Genomic DNA, 17,976 nt, shown 5'->3' with positions numbered 1-17,976 from the left:
TTTTTCTCAATACATATAGTGTATAACACTACTCTGAACACCAGTTGACGCATTTCTGTTTGTAATATTTCCCAACCTTTTATTTAATGAGACCATTTACTTAACTTTTCTAATGCTACTAATATTTAAACTCTATTGATTACTATGAATACTCGTAAATTTTTTTTTGTATATATTCCATATTACCTTTTATACATGAGACTGTTCACTGAAACTTTTCAATGCACTCAGTATTTAAACACTATTGATTACTTTTAATACATGTCAAAGTATTTTGCTTGTATCTTGCTTCACTTGCTATCCTTTACTTCATGGGTCAATACACCAAATTTTTTCAATGCACCTAATATTAAAACCCTACCAAAGAAAGGTAACTAATCAATCTTACAACCAATGTTTGATTTTCTCGAGCAGGTTTTATTTTTATTGATTATACATAAATCTACAAATAAATAATCACAATAAATTTATTTTCATAAAAAATCTTAACAATCCCAAACTGGTCTATACAGCATAACATTATTTTAAATATGGACTACTTTTCATTTTTAAAATAAAGAATGTCTAGTAATCTAAAAGAAAAAAGAGAGAGAGAGAGAAATAAATGTGAACCTTTTTATCTTATTTTCTTAAAAACTCTTGCACAAACCCAATTTTTTAAGTTGACATAAATATTGAAAAGTGTCAAAACTATTTAAGCTAGCAAAATTTTGAATGCAATGATATTTGTATAATAAATATATATTTATTAACTAATGGTTTATATAAAGTTTACAGCAGCTTTTACTTAGAACTACTTGCTACTGATCAAAGTTTTAAAAAAAAAGCAATGTTTGGTTTTGATTGAAATTGGGTGTATGACTGAGCTTATATAGTTAAAAAAAAACTACTTTTATTTGAAGATGTAAGAAAAACTTAAGCCTTTTAAGATGCACAATGTAAGAAAAAATTAAGCCTTTTGCTTTGTCCTAAAGTGTAAAACAAAATAAAAATAAATAAACATGAAAACTTTCAATTTTAGCAATACCAAAATTTAAAAGCCTGTTTGAAAACAAATCATAAGAAGACATGAAAATAAATTATAAGAAGATTTTTTTCAGTAATTCATTTTATAAAAAAATATTAAAATCTATCATAAAAAAAGTTTTGATTTTAAATATCACTTGCAATTTAAGTATTTCTCATCACAGATAATTTTGGGTACATATTATTTACAATAAGACTAAAAAACCATAGTAAAGTTAAATGCATTATATTGGTACAAAAATGAAAACAAATGAAGTGCAATATTAACAAGCCACTTATTGTCCCAAAAGAAAGATTGCAGCAATATGTTAACTATCTTTATACAAATGAAAATGCTTTTCAAAACACACATACATAAACAAAAATTTTATCAATAGTTATTCCAAATATGAATAATGTAGCTGCCTCTAATTAAAATCAAGAACATTTGTAAGTAAAAACTAAACAAATTGAATTTTAATCCTTAATGATCATATAACTGTTAATAAAAAACTAAACAAACATTAAGTATACATAAATAATTTTTTTATTAAATAGAATTCCGATTTCATATAAAATAATTGCATGTGTAATTATTATGCAAACAAAATTGTTCCAAATAAAGTGTACACATTAAATATAATGATTTTTTTCGAAAAAAAAATCATGTTTTATTTAAAGATTCTCCTAATAGTTAAGATCCAGTGTTTCTAAAAAAAAATAATAAATTTTAATAATAAAAGATTTTTATCATGATGTTCTGAAGTGGAGTAGCAGTTGGGATAATCAAATTTTAATCTGGGTTTCATTAAAATTTCTTTATATACCTAAAGTAGAAAACTAAAGCTTTGAGATAGAATGAGCCTCCCCTCATCAGGCTCATAAAGCCTCATAAATGTCCTAATGTGGAGAGGCTTCTTGTTCCTAAAATATTTAGTATTAGTTTATTTATATATGGTGCTTTAAAAAGTTCTAATATGAATCCATATGTTTAACACCCGCCTTATTCTTAAAAATTTTAATAATATTAAAAAAATATATATTTAGGATTAATATATTTTAAGCATGACCTTAAAAAAATATAGTGAAAGTTAAATCCACAATGTTACGATACATAAATTTTAATTATACATCATTTTTTATTAGATTAAATAGCTCTGCTTATAATGATATTTTAGATTTTTAATAAGCATTTAAAAGTTAAGTAGATAGCATTAAAAATAAACTTTGCACACTCGCCAGAAATGCGTTTTCAACTTTGGAATAAGACATAATATATCCCAAATTAACAACTTAAAAAAATAGTATAAAAATATTTTTTATTGAAAGTTTAGTTGACTAAGGTTTCAAAATGATGCTGGATTATCACTTTTCTGGAGTATTTTACACAGATGATTATGCTTTATTTTCCATGAAAGCATCTTGTAAAAGCTAGCTTCCAAAAATATCATTCCACAAATTTCTCTCAACTTTTTTATCAGATCTATGCCTTTTACCCGAACGTACCCAATCGTGATCTAAAAGTTTCACAAAAGGTTCTCCAACTTGTTCCATTTCATCAGGAATTTCATTTGATTTTCGATTCTCTTCACTGTCTTTAGGATGATTTCCAAGACCTTGAAAACTGTTCCTAAACACATCCAAATGGTATTGCAGGTATTCCATTAAATACATTTTTCCCGGAAGTAATCCATGGAATGTGATAGCCCTATCACTGCAACAATGAAACCCCTATTAAAAGAAATAAAAAAATTTAATAAATTAAAATTCTTTTTCTTAAGATTTCAAATGCATGAAACAGCTCATAAAAATTAATTATTTATAGAATATAGTGAAAGAGCATATTAAATTAATCATTTTGAAAAGTATCCTAAGTTTGAGGCTTAATAAGAGTGTTATTCTGACAAGATTCGAAATATGGCAGTTTTCCATGAAAAGCATTCTTCCCACTTCTTGATGTATCTATTACATTTTAGAAAAACTAAATTTTCTCTAAAATGTTTTTTAACAGGTTTTTCCATTAAATTTTCAAATTATCTCCAGTTTAAGAGAACAAAAATGTTTTTAATCAGTTTAAGTAATTATTTCCTGAATCCATTAGCAAAAATTATATGCCTAGTAAATTGTAAATACAAAGTTACTTTAAATCTCAGTTAAAAATCCATCTTATTTCAAAAATGATAGGTTAGATGTAGGATTGAACAGAGAATTTTCATTAAAAGTGGCAAATATTTATCTTTTTGAATAATTCATTCACATAAAAATCTCCATCCAGGGCTGAAAAAATGGATAGATAAGGAAAAAAAAAAACTTAAAATTTAGTAACAGGTAAAAAAATGTGTTTTATTAATCAAATATGATAAACAAATGAATAAAAACCATTAAAAAGTACAACTTAAATTCAAATTCTCCTTATCAATTCCAGAGAAGAAAAAAGATTTTGTGTAATTTGTCCCCCATCTACCCTCAGAACATTTCCATTAACTAGAAAAATTTGCATAGTCATCACATTATTTAATTGAAATTTTAAAAAAAAAATCATTAATACAAAGTTAATTTTTTTTAAAAATATTACATTTCACACTAAAAAAATATGGGCTTTGATCTGGATGCTGTTTGATTATTATTTAGATAATGTGCATAATTAGTAAAAATGCTGATCAACTTATCAAAATTTCATCTATGATTTTCAGCATTTCAAATTTTTCAGATATCGTTAAAAATGTAGTTACAAACAATACATGGGTACCATAAAACTCTGTGGCAGAACAGCGGGGACACTGTAGCAGAACTTTAGAGATCTTGCAGAAAGATTTTTCTTTTGAAAAATAAAAAAAGTTGGTTTGTTTTTCTGCAGAAATTCACACATAAAATTTGAATCACACATTTAAATAATCACTTTTTGAGGCGCTCAATTTATGCCAATTTTGGAAGTTATTGACAATGATTTTCACGTGGCTTTTAGATTTTTATCAGTAATTACTGCAACAGATTTCATGATATTTAATTACTTTTTTAATGTGATGATGAAAAGGAAATAATTAATGCCCTCCTAACAAAATGCGAGAATATCGCCCATAATATTAGAATCAATAAAATATTACATATTCAATTTGAAAAAAATTATTGTTTTTGTAAACACACCGATTTTGTTACCTTAAACTAGTAACATACATCTTTATTATTAAAAGTACCTTGCAGAAAGATATTTGTGCCAGAGAGTTTGGTCGCAGAAAGACTGAAAAAATACTGCCATAGGGCCATAAAATAATAATACTAAGATATTATCAGGATGTTAAAATAATTAAGTGTCTAAATAACTCAGACTTACATTAATTATTATTTTTAAAAAAGTTAGAAAGTAAAAAAAAATTACATTTTCTGTTATAATTTACATATTTTATTTTTAACTATTACACATTAAATTACCTCTTCACTTAAAAAAGCACTAGTTCTCCAGTATGAACTGAACACTGATATGGATCCAGGTATCAGCATTGTTTCTACTGAGAAAGGATTGAAACGTCCTCTTAAATCAGCATCTCTTGTATCAACTGGATGAACACTGAAACCATAAAAAATTTTCCCCAGAGATTGATCAAAATACCAAGAGGGAGAGTTTCTATTTATGCAATCTTTGGCATTTGCATATACAGAACTGAGCAAAGAAGCACTTCCTCTACTTAACACAATCCCTGCCGAACCTATATTATACAAATTTGAAAAGTCTTTCACGGGATGTCCCAGGTAGAAAGAATTTGAAGAATTCAAGGGTGCCACATAATAACGTAAATTTTCAACAATAGCATAAGTATAGTCATCAGCAATTAGAATCCAATCATAAAGGCCATTATATTTTTGATATATATGAGTAAATGCGTAGCAAAAACCTTCAAATGAAGTAACAGGTGGTATTTTCATCACAGGTATATTATTATCTACAAATCTTCCAAAAAAGGTAACAACATTGCAGTGTTTTGCCCATGTGCTCTTCACAGCATCTGCACCTTTATGAGAATTAACAAATATGAGACACAAAACTCGAGTGTTTTTATACAGAAAAGAACTTTCGAGCCTGTGTTTGTCATCTTTCTCACCATACCTTAATATTTCTTCTGAAATCCGTATTTTGGAAAGGTTTTGATTTTTAATCCAGTCCTTATAATTTGAGTCTCTTAAAGATAAGGAGAAATGTGTACGAAGGGAAGAAAATTGAACAGTTTGCTCGTATTTTCGCCACACTAATGCAAATAATATACCCGATAAACAGGCACAGAGAAATAAACAAACTCTGTTTTGAAAAGCTCCACAGATTTCCATAACTTTGCAATTCACAACATAGCGGAAGTAATCAATAGATTTATAAAATATTTTTAAAGAAATAAACAAATAAGAGTATAATTACAAAATATAAAATACTATGTATAATTTAAAAACAAAATATCTGTACATTGCACACGCATTATAACTATCGAGACTAGGTTACTGTCAAAAAAAGTAAACAAATAATAAATTAGCGTTCTAGTTGCTATGCCAAAATAACGATTAAAATTAAGTTTCGATTAATTAAAAGTTATAATAATTTCTTCATTTGTTTAAAGTAATTATGTAAAGATCATTTCTATCTTCGAAAAATAAGCTGCAGCTTGAATGTTTATCATTAAAGTTTTGTTTCTAAACTAGCTTTTACAAAATTAGTTGGAAATATTAATCGTCATCGTATCTAAACTGTTATGATATGATCTGACTTATGTCTGTGGGTACAACCGGCTGAGCAACTGCGCATGCGCTTGAAATGCTTGGCTAGAATTTAATTTTCACCAAATTATTTCGAAAAGTAACCCTGTTGAAGAGATTGCGCGGAGGTATACATAGTTTGTTGCTTACAGGTGTAATTAAGTGTAGCTTCGATTGCTAGTGAGTGTAATACTAAGCTCTTTATTTATGATTCATTAAATAAAGTAAGTTAATTGTTTTAAATAATTTTTTTCTGTTTATAATATTGTATCAATGTATTTAGAAGCGTTTACGACATTTTATAATTCTAATTATCTGTGATANTTCAAACATGTGACTTTTCAAATTGAAAGGGTCGTCTGCTTTTCCTTCTATCCTTAAATCTACATTTTATTTTTTACCCTAATAAAAATGATTTCAAAAATATTTTTTATATTAGCATGTATAGTTTCAGTTTGTTGTGGTACAAATGTATGTTTGAATAATTCTCCTTGTAAATGTGTTCTCGGCCCTGATAGCGTGATAGATTTATCTACGGTTGGTAAAGTTGATTTTCCTAGGTAAAACACTTTGAATTTTATAATTCTTTTGATATTAACCAAAGGAGTAAATGAAATGTAATATTTGAGGAGAGATTTCCGTATCTGTGACAGAATAATCGCCAAGTCTTGGCAACTTTCGAGCAGTGGCCCACGAGAAACTAAAAAAAAACATCACAGAAAGGGACAAACGCGAAAGGTGTAACTCTTAGCCATCCCCCGGGAAAACATCTACATATTTTTTTAAAGAAAAATTTGCAAGTTTTAAATCTATTTGACACTTTTAAAGATATCTGGATATAATGATTCTACAAATTGTGAATATCTCTAGATGTAGTTATGTAAACACTACGTCGAAACAGTAGAATTTGTATTGTTACAAAAGAATGTCAACACTTATAAATATTTTGTTTTAAACAAAACATCAACAAGTTCACTCTTTATTCTTACTGAAAAATGTATGCACATTGAACGCTTGCTCTTATATTTACCTACTATTCTTTTTATTTTAATGCTGATGTTTTCGCAACGTTATATGTTGAGCCAACTAAAATCGCCGAAACTCTAATTAGATTTTAAACTTACACATTTTAAAAAAATACATGTAAAGGATTGCCCAGGACTGGGTACAAGATATATCGGAGATTACCATATCTTGATCTGTGGCAAAATAATCCTCGGCAACTTACGGCAGTGGCCCATGAGAAACGAATAAAAATATTGAATCCCAGAAAGGGTTCAACTCCTAGCCATCCCCGAGCAAACATCTGCAGGTTTTTTTTTTTTTTTAATTTTACAGTTTTAAAACAATTTGATGCCTGTACGATAGTATTTGGAGTGGCAGATCACAATACAGAAGTTGTGGCGACGGAGAAGTTCTTCAAGTTTGTCTTCTGATATTGGTATTTATTTATTTATTTTTTTTTAATTTTTCCTCAGCCTGCTATCCAGAATTTCTAAAAGAAGACTGGCATCCTACTGCAGATCAGGATGCGGAAATTTTCCCAATTTAATCAGGGAATGTATTCGTATTGGTACCTGTTTGCACTATCTACAATTGGCAAGGCTCCAAACAGATTTTATACTTGCATAAATTAAAACAAAAAAATTAATATAAAGAGGTCTGCCTACGGCTAACTGTAAGTTATATCTTTCGGGTTTACATTTGTTTTGATGATTTTTTTTTTTTGGTTTCGCTGTCCGCAGCCCAAAAGTCGCCAAAACATGACGATTATTTTGGTTCAGGTACTTGTATATAAATTTTCCTTGTTCAATTAATATGTTTTTTTTCTTTCTATATTTCAATGTAATAAGCATATTTAATCAGTATTTAGAAATGCATACAATCTATTTATTTCTTTACAGATTTTATGAAATCAGAGGACAGGAAAAAGATGCACACTTGTACTCTTACAACCCTTGTTATAGTTTTACTTCTCCAGATGTTCAGCATACTATTCAAAAAAATGGAAACAAGCCTTGTGTGGATGCAGCTGTAGAGTATAATTTTTTACTTTTAGCTTCAACATTCTTAATGTTTTATATGAGTACTTAGTTGGAGTATTCTGAAAAATAAAATCCTACATTATATTAGGCGAACTAAACTAGTTATTTATTATGCTTATAACTACTATATGTTTATAACACTCACCTACTGATTTTGAACCAATAAAATAATATAAAGTAGCTTTTCCGAAATTGCCTACTCATTGTTCATTTAATTTTATTTTATAACCTTCGTTGAACAGCCAACCCAATTTTCTATTCAAATTAGGCTGCTGTAATGTATTATTATATCATATAAAATTTATATTTCTTGACGGTTAACTTCATAGTTGCTCAATTTTAAATTGTTTCTATAGTGAGATTTAATCCTTTGCCAGTGTTGTCCGAATCCAGTTCGAGCAACTACTATGTGCAGTATTTGTGCTGACTGAACTGACTTCTATCAGGAGAAAAATTAGCGTTTTTTTTGTGAAGCCTGATCTGAGTTCGTTTCTAATTTAGGATACTTAATTCACTATTTTCCTAATAGATGGCATTAGTGGTCCTAGTTTTTCAACTATTACGACTTCAGTCGAGGGAGGGAAAATGTGGGTGTTGTCAACTATGGATGTGGAATATACCATACTGTGAAATTTTTATATTGAAAATCATATTGTTGTGTTTTTATATTATATTATACTAGTTATATTATACTTAGCTGCAAAATTTTGTTTAATTTGCTCTAATTGAATAAGATGTGTGTGTAATCCAGTGTTTCCCAAAATTCTGACTTTTGTGTACCCTTTCTAAATTGCTTGATACGCTGTGTACCACTCATAAAAAAATGAATGTATCTTTTACTATAAAAAAAATTCATAAAAGTTAAATCACAGTAATTATTAACCACTAATTATTAACTATTAACTCTGCAAAAAAAAAAGCCAATAGAAAAATACGTAATCATAAATTTTCATGGCTAACTTTGTTTTTAAATAAAATTTTTTGAAATTTTCATTTGTTGCAAGATACTTCACATAAGAATGCGTAGTACGCATTCTTATGTGAAGTATCTTGCAACCTCAGCATTGCATACCCCCGCCAAACTGTTCCCGTACCCCTGGGGGTACGCGTACGTACCACACTTTGGGAAACACCGNCAGTGTTTCCCAAACTTATGACTTTTATGTACCCTTTCTAAATTGCTCGTAACGCTGTGTACCACTCATAAAAAAAATGAATGTATCTTTTACTATAAAAAAAATGCACAAAAGTTAAAATCACAACTGGCTGTTGACTCCACTAATTATTAACTGTTAACTCTGCAAAAAAAAGGGCAATAGAAAAAAACGTAATTGTAAATTTTCATGGCTAGCTTTGTTTTTAAATAGAATTTTTTGAAATTTTCATTTGTTGCAAGATACTTCACATAAGAATGCGTAGTACGCATTCTTATGTGAAGTATCTTGCAACCTCAGCATTGCATACCCCCGCCAAACTGTTCCCGTACCCCTGGGGGTACGCGTACGTACCACACTTTGGGAAACACTGGTGTAATCCATTACTTTTTTATGTGTATGCAAAAATTATTAATACAGTAGTTATTGCATTAAAAATTTTATTTTTGTAATTGATAACCATTTTCTAACTTTTATAATAATATTAAGAACGAAATTAAACAGTCACAAAAATTTTCAAGTTTTGGTCCTTTTTTCTAAAATAAATGTCACTGTTAAGGGGTTAATAGTTGATACTTTTACAGGCTTGTATAAAATCTCCCGGAGGCAGCACAGGCGGTTTACCTGAAGAATATGTGATTGGCGTTCAGTCAGGTGGAACATTTGGTGTTATTCCTTCAAATCACATAAATTATACCGTTCCTGGTGGGAAACGGTAAATATTATTTCTGTTTATTTGTTAATCCTTTTTTTTTTCTGTTAAATTATTCATTTTTATATAATCAATTATTTTGACTGAAATTTTTTTTAAAATGAACTATTAAGATATATGTTTTGCTTTATTAAAACTCTTGACAAGTTAGAAAGTAGTCAAGTTAAATGATGATTAGGATTTATTTAAAATGCCTGCAAAAGAAATATAGTAATACTACTTTAAACTAATTATTTGTTTTCAGCATTTTATTTCTAGATTATTTTTTACATGCTGTTCATTTATTTAAAAAAACTAATTTGTATGAATATTTAATTCTATCTTATTTTAATATTAAGGGGGACTTGATTTTTTAAAACATAATTCATTTTGGATCCTTTTATGGGGACCATGGACTGTACTTCTATTAGTAGTTTTTTTTTCTGTTTCTTGGATAGTTTAAAAAAAGTTTTTGTAAAAATATTCTTTAAAAAAATATATATTTGCAATTGAATGACTCATTTTTATATTACATGTATTCATTTGATTTTTTTTCAATTATAAATTAAAACAATTTTGTAAAAAAAAAAAAATTTCAAATATTAAGTATTTTTTTGTTTGTTTAAAAATTCTTCTTTCTGTAAATTGCTTTTCTCAGTAAAATTTATAAAATTGAACAAAAATTTTATTTTGGTTATGTGGGGGGAGGAGTGCAGTCACAAATAGCAAGTCAACTGTTCAATGTGGACCATCCAACGAAGTAGGCGTTACCAGATCAAAGTGGACTTTACTGTCAAGATAGGGGAGATCATATCATGCCTATTAGTCACCAATGTGGGAGGAGGAGTTATCAACAATGCCAATCTTCATCTATCAAAAGGTGCCTCATGATTGAACTCTGGAAATAGTTTAAACCTCTGCATTAAGCGCAAAGCGCTTCTAACCGATTCATCGAATCTAGTAAGTCATAAAGTAGAAAGTCCTAAGATCACAAGTTATTAGTAAGATATCTACAAAAATAAAGACCATTGTAGATGTTGAGCCTGGGTTGCAGTAAAGAAAATCATCATTGGGATGGGGTATTCCCCTGAAGAAGTGCCTGAAGAAGGCAGAATGCCTCCTGATTTTTCAAAAGTTATGATAACTCTTTCATTAGAGTAACTAAACGATGAGCTGAGGTTGCTGTAGTTGAGGCTTTGTTGGTGAATCTTTTTCTCCTGGGGCGGGCCTCCCACCTAGAGAAGTTAGAGGTATGGTCCTTACTGCAATTGCAGCATGTGGCTGGTGTATCTTTTCTCTTTTTGCACCGGAATGAGTAGTGCTCTCCGGCACACTTCATACATCTTGGTTCGAAAGTGCAGGTTCGCTGTGAATGTCCGAAGTCTTGACATTGGAAACACTGTAGCGGCCCCCGGCGGCCTCTAAATTTCTCTAGACTGATCGGAAAGTCCTTAATGAATTCGATGTGGTAGATCTTCATGTAGTTTGCTATCTCTGGTAGGGTGATGAGGAAAACTGGGAGTGGTCTATAATCCCCGCCATCGCTCTTCTTGAACTGAACAACTTTCCGGATTTCTAAATTCTGTTTCTCTAATCCTCATGATTGAATCAAGTTAGCATGTCTTATATACCAGTGAATTGATGTTTAATAATCGTAGTGGTAGTTATGCCACATTTAAAATAATATTGTGGCCTGCAGCACTCCCCTCATCTAAATTTTTCTCTACTTAGTGTTTCAGTTTCAAATAAAGAAAGAAAGTACACAATTAAATATGGAAGGTTGTCCTTTTAAATTTTTACTTTTTTCATTGTTAAATTTTTTTTTGCGAAATGCTCTTAATATTTTTTTCTTTTATCTACCTCTGCATCTTGAAGATGTTTAAATTTGAAATACAATTTTTTTTAAAAATATTAATAAGCATAATGTTGCTATTGCATTACTGCAAAGTCAATTTATAACTTTTCTTATGCAAATTTATTTCGAAGTTGATTTTTACAACAACTTAAAGAATGTCGTCTATCTCTTTCATTAACTTGATTAGTTGCTAAATACTTTTTGTTAAAAGACAATTTAGTAGTCTAAACCAAATTCTAATTGGTTTTTTTACTTCAAATGGCAGCTCAGATCTCTTTGTTATCTTTCACTTTTTTCTACTTATACAGAATGGTCAAGAAAATTATTAAAATGAAATCTGTTTACCTTCACTAATTAAATTCATTATAAAGCTAAATACCATTTCTTATTATTGTAAGTAATTTTGTTTTTTTGTGGAGGACAAATAACATACACTAATAATTTGTTTTAGCAGTAGTAGTTATTGCTTTCATACAGTATTTATACTAACTGAGCACTTTGCGTTTTTTTGTGTGGAAATTTTTCCTTGTGCACAATTTTCTTTTTAAATAAATTAAAGAGGAACAGATTTTATGACCGGAAAACAGGGGTGAGTTTTTTCCGCTTTTTGGCAGAATTCTGCTCTTCTTTTTTTCCCAATTTAATAAAATGAAGAATCTACCTTTTCAAAAAAAAGTTTCGCTTTTTGAAATAAAAATTTAACTGTCAGGGCTTTTTTCTACCTATGTAAACATGATTTAAAATTGGATTCAGGCAATTTTAAATAACAAATTACAATTTGTTTTCATGCAATATATATACAGTGAAACCTTCTGTTATGGACACTCCTGCAAAACGGACGCCTCTCAATACGGACATATTTTTAATTCCCCGGGAATCTTCTATGAATAAACCATTACGTAGGTTCTCCGCAAAGCGGACATTCCCGTAACTGGACGCAGACAGTCATTTTGGTCCTGAAACGTTTTTTTTTTATTTCTACAAACTGGACACTACTTTTTCTAAATAAATTTCAAACTGAAAAAATGCAACTTTTCACCTTTTTAAAGCATGTAAATAAAACTTTTTGCCTTATCCATAACTAAAAATATTGTTAAGCTATTTCACCACCGAAAAATCAATCTTTCTCCTGTCACCTTGTCTTATCTTTGTAAAGAAAGGAGAGAAAATGGTACTACACTCCTGAAATAATTCTGACATCGGCATCTTTTGATCTTTTCATCTGGACCACTCAGGTTATGAGACCCCTCAAGTTGAAATGACTTCTCTCAATGCTTCTTCCCCATTGAAAATTTCTTTAATTTTCTTATCAATTTGAAGACTGTATTAAACAGAACTGGGGTAAAAAAAAGAGAACAGAAGTATAATCTTTGAGGTGTTTATATAAATGAAACATTTATTCAGACACTTGATAGCTGATCAATTGTGAATATAGTCTCCATAATTCGTCATGACTTACAGATATGCAATACTTTTTTTTCTGTGAATCATGGGAGGTTTATTTTCCAAGAAGGTATTAACCATGTTCCCTATCAAATGATAAGTAGGTGTAAGGGGATGTGAACCTAGTAATCGAAACGAACTGAGGACAGTACGCTCCTATTTGGTATCATATGTCTAACTTGAGTATCTATGCTAATAGGAAAATTATATTTATTTATCTGTAGCTACATCCAGAATTATGTATTTATATCAAACTTCTTTATATATTCTTTTTTNTTCTGTATGAATGTATATCCTTCTATAAGAATACATGTATATAGTTGCAAAATCAATAGCAATCATTTACAACATTCATTTATAAAGGCAATTATGTGAAAATAATATATTGTCTGCTATATGCCATAAATTAAAGAAAACAGTAGGTTTTTGACAGTTTTTACCTATAAAAACACGGTTTTTACCACTGTCATGTGAAAAACCAGTTTTTGACAGCATAAACCCAACCCTGGTTTAGCGGAATAATCTGAATTTCGCTACCACTTTAAATAGGGAAATAAATTCTTCTGGGTATATATATATACACCTTTGAACTGTGCAGCAGAGCTTCCAAAGCATTTTCTGAGAGAAGCCGGAACGACTAATCTCGGATCTATACATAAGTTTGATTTAGATTTGCATTTTAAATGTGCTATGCAACATATTTTTTAATTCTGTTAATATTGCATGGGATAAATCTACGGAAAGCCGTGAGCATTGAGTAATAATATATAAATTTATTTCAAACTGTATTATATTATTAACTTGTCTTATATGAATATTTACAGAACTCTGATGGTAAATTTAATTTGCACAAAAGACACGGATGAGCACACTTTATCAATTGACTCTGAAGAAACTGAGGACTCAGATTTTACTGTAAGTTCTTTTGATAGTGATTTTATGCTTGTTTGCTATAGTTTTTCTTCAGTCAGAAAAGGAATTCTATTTCCTTCATATTAACCTATTGAAAGTTTTTTCTTCATAGACATAGGTCAAGTCCCGCAGTGGACTGATCATTAAGACACGGTTCCAAGCAGATCACCGAAGTCAAGCATCACTGGCTGCGGTCAGAGTGCGGGTGGGTGACCACTTGGATCTGTCTGCATAGGGACCGAGGGTGTGCGGTATTGGTCTTCGTTAAACTGTTCTACCGTAAAGTGCACGACTTCGCGCAGGTCGTCGGGCTACCGTAGCGGGGGTGCCATCCCCTCTGCAGAGGATCAAAATTGTGATGGCATGTCTTCGGATCATCCTCAGGGATATTTCCCAGACCGTCACCAATAGCCCATTGTGCAGCTCTAGTGTGACGTAAATGAACTACAACAACATCAACAAGACATAGGTCAAAATTACCATGAAATTTTGCATTTTTTGTACTCTGATTTTAAAACTTCAAAAGTAGTCAATTGGGTACAGTAGTTAAAGGAATCAGAATTATCTTCAACTCCTTACATTTCCAAAATTTTAATATTTATCCAAATTTTTCTAAAATTTTACAATTTATTTCTTACTTTAGACGAAATCAATTATGTAATTATAAATTTAATATATACACAAAGTATATAATATAAAATTTTATCGGTAAACAGGCTATCTACAGCAAACACTGGAATGCATTCAGTCATTGCAAAGTTTACAGGATGCTGCTATGAGCAAGAACTATGACCTATGAAAAGTTGGAGCATACAGTTCTTTGTGCCTTTTTCACTTCATTATTTATTTTTATTTTCTGCACATATCTTTTATTTCTATTATAAAAGATATGTGCTTTGTAAACTTAACCTTTATTTTTAAAAAAACACGCACACATATATATGATTGTTCATATTCTACAAAATTTAATTTGAATTTATTTTCTTTTTTTTCTTTTTATTGAAATTTATGGTACACAGATAATGAATAGATGTTTTGTAAAATTGGTGTGCTAAAATTTATTTTATGATTAAATTATATTGTATAATTATATTTAAATAGAAAGTATTTTATGAATAAATCTGGTATCGATTACAACTTGCACCAATACTCTACATTTTATGCTAAATATTTTACATTTCTCGAAGATATAAGTACAGATGAAAATAGTTTGTGGTAAATTTTAAATATATTTCCTCAAGCAACAGCATCATGTCAAATTATACAAATTACAATTAATCTTAATTCTGATTAGAATAAATTACTAAATACATGTTTTGCTTATCTAATAACTTAAAGCCACAAAGGAATAATAATAAATAAATAAATAACATTTTATTTATTTTAGTTTAATTATTTGTGTCGGTATTTGTCTTACAGTTTCACCCCGTATGAAGAATGGGTATTCAGCTAGTTTATATAAATGAAACAGAACATGTAATTATGTTCATTATTAATTAGTCATGTTTTCCATTTTTATTTTATAACCTTGGTGTTAGGGTTGTTGGGGCCGTCAAATTGAACATAATTGCAATAAAATTGTTAGCATCTTGTTTATAATAAATTTTAATACCCAATTATCAAAATTTAATGCATATCTGGATTTCTATTGGAGGTATTATATTATTTTGAAATTGTAACAAAATTACTTTTTTTTCCACTTGAGAATTATGTATTTACTTAATGCCTTTAGAATGAATCCAGAATAAGTTTAGTCATTCGAACCTTCAACACCTTCAAAAGAAAGATCCTCAGAGACATTTGGCACAATTCAAGAAAGGAGATTCTGGCGAACCAGCTCTACAGACTATAAGCAGCTCCAAGTTACATAAATAATCCGCAGTAATAGATGGCTGGTCATCTATGGAGAAGCCCTGGAAGTAGCGTCATAAGAATAGTCGCTTTTTAAGAGCCCTGAGAGGTCAAGTACGTGGCATAGACCCTCTATTAGAAAACTGAAAACCCTAAAGATTAGAAATTGGAAGGGAGTTGTCATGGATAGGAGGCGCTGGCATTTCTCAGCTGTTGTGGCAGCCAAGGCCTACAAGGGGCTGTTGCACTGACAAAGAAGAAAAAAGTTATATCATAAGTTTTGAATTTTTGATGCTCGATCTATGGTTACATATTTTCTTATAATGAGAGTTTTTATTATTATCATTATTATTAAAAGATAATAATTTCTATCATAAAAAATATTCTAACTTTTAGATCTTTAGTACAATCTGTATTTAAAAATAAGATTATTTTTTCAAAATAGTACTTTAACTTGGGCTTTTTCTTCTCAGACAATGACGCTAAGTAGTAAATGTGCCTGCCCAAATTTATGTGGTTCTAGAAATCCTGATCCATCTGATGAGGGACTGTCAACAGGAAGCAAGTTGTTGATTGCGTATGAAAAATTATTTTATTATATTTTCTATAGATATTTTATTGATTAAAAGATATTTTAATTATTATTATTATTTTTTTGATTATGTTTATTTGTAACAATTGTTCAAATGTATCTCTAATTTAGAATTAAATTTTACTTTTAAAAAGTGTGTTTCAGTTATTGATATTTCCTTTTTATTTATCTTATTTGTTGTTCTTTTTAGATTTTTCACAATTGCAATAGCCTATTTCATAATTGGAATGGGCTGGAACTTCTGCAATGGTGCCCATGGTCCAGAATTGATTCCAAACTATGAATTTTGGAATGAGTTGCCCAAACTCATTATCGTAAGTTTTTAAAAAAAAAGAATTTTCTATAAACATTACCATTAACATAAATACAGTCCATTCAGTATAATTTGAATCTGATAAAACTTGTGCTTAACTTCAACTTGCAGTTGATGTTAGTTTTTTACTCTAAAATGATTGCCAGAGATTTTAATTAATACTTTCAGATCATCTAAACCATAATAATGTTTAAGAAAAAACAATGAAACTGATTTGCCCTGAGCAGACACATTTTTATTTTTGTTAACAGCAGGTTCTTAAATTCATGTCATTTACGGATATTTTCTTTTAATATAGCTGATATAGTAATCTGGGAATCTATTAATTGTAATAGATTCATATGTCTTTTTAGAAGAATCAAGTGACCTGGTGAAAAAATAAACTATGATTTGATGGGGTACTAAATGAAAATATGTATTTATATTAAATTTTTTATTGAAATACATTCATATTTTCTACAGTTTGTATTTCTAAAAAATTACATAACTGGCTTAGATATCTAAATTGCTTAATTATGTTGAAGTGCATGCAATATTTTTCAAATGTTCTATTTAAATTTAAAGTTATTAATTCTTTTTATTTAGGAAGGTGTTGCTTTTACCTTTTCTTGTTGTGGTCAGAGAACTGCTTACGGTGAAGTTTAATGAAGCCATATCACAATTTTGTAACATTCCATTGAAGAAATGGCAACTTATTTTTTTACTTTTATAGAGATTATTTTTTGTGCCACTTGTTGATTTTATTAAATATTAATTTATTACAATTTTTTAATATTTTTTTAAGCAGCTTCATTTACACATTTGCATTGTAAAATACTTTAATGTCTTATAAAAGGATGATGGTGCACTACAATAATGGAAGAGACACTGTTAATTTTTGAAATTATTGTTATTATTTTAATTTCTCAAGAAATACTCTGAGGATTATTTTGTAACTTTAGAGTTGTTTGGAATAAGGTTTAAAGTTTTCAGAGGTTTGATTGGCTCACAATAAATTACAAAAAGAAACTAGTATTTTTAAACACCCTATGAGAGAAAATCAAGCAATGGGCTTGTAATGTGCATCAATTATTTTAATTGTTATTTGCAACAACTGCATAAAAGTTCATAATTCTAGCTTAAATATTTATAGAGATATGAGCATTTTTATTAAAAAAAAAAAAAAAAAGCTTNTTTTTTTTTTTTTTTTTTTTTTTTTTTTTTTTTTTTTTTTTTTTTTTTTTTTTTTTTTGTTATAATTTTAAAAATTATCAGCAAACTTAAACAAAATTCTGGAGCAATTTGAAATGGAATTCAAAAATTTTGTTTTAGAATTTGAAAAAAGTTCACTTAAAACTAAGCAAGATATTGAAGGAGAATTGTATGAGTATTTAACAAG

At 29.1% G+C, this 17,976-nt stretch overlaps 2 protein-coding genes across 2 annotated transcripts; one reads left to right on the top strand and one right to left on the bottom strand.

Annotated features, from left to right (window-relative positions):
- Positions 1-2,307: 2,307 nt before the first annotated feature.
- Positions 2,308-5,657, bottom strand: LOC107444801 (glycoprotein-N-acetylgalactosamine 3-beta-galactosyltransferase 1). Its single transcript, XM_016059024.3, has 2 exons — positions 4,435-5,657; positions 2,308-2,736 (listed from the first exon to the last, which is right to left on the bottom strand). The coding sequence occupies exons 1-2, from the start codon at positions 5,323-5,325 to the stop codon at positions 2,437-2,439; spliced, it is 1,191 nt and encodes a 396-aa protein (XP_015914510.1). The 5' UTR covers positions 5,326-5,657; the 3' UTR covers positions 2,308-2,436.
- A 411-nt stretch (positions 5,658-6,068) lies between these two features.
- LOC107444802 (uncharacterized) lies at positions 6,069-17,362 on the top strand. Its single transcript, XM_043046774.2, has 7 exons — positions 6,069-6,302; positions 7,647-7,776; positions 9,526-9,656; positions 13,755-13,845; positions 16,167-16,270; positions 16,476-16,599; positions 17,184-17,362. The coding sequence occupies exons 1-7, from the start codon at positions 6,154-6,156 to the stop codon at positions 17,241-17,243; spliced, it is 789 nt and encodes a 262-aa protein (XP_042902708.1). The 5' UTR covers positions 6,069-6,153; the 3' UTR covers positions 17,244-17,362.
- Positions 17,363-17,976: the final 614 nt, after the last annotated feature.

The sequence above is a fragment of the Parasteatoda tepidariorum genome, chromosome 8 (assembly GCF_043381705.1).
Source record: "Parasteatoda tepidariorum isolate YZ-2023 chromosome 8, CAS_Ptep_4.0, whole genome shotgun sequence".
NCBI lineage: Eukaryota > Metazoa > Arthropoda > Arachnida > Araneae > Theridiidae > Parasteatoda > Parasteatoda tepidariorum.
This window is presented reverse-complemented; position numbering and strand designations above follow the sequence as displayed.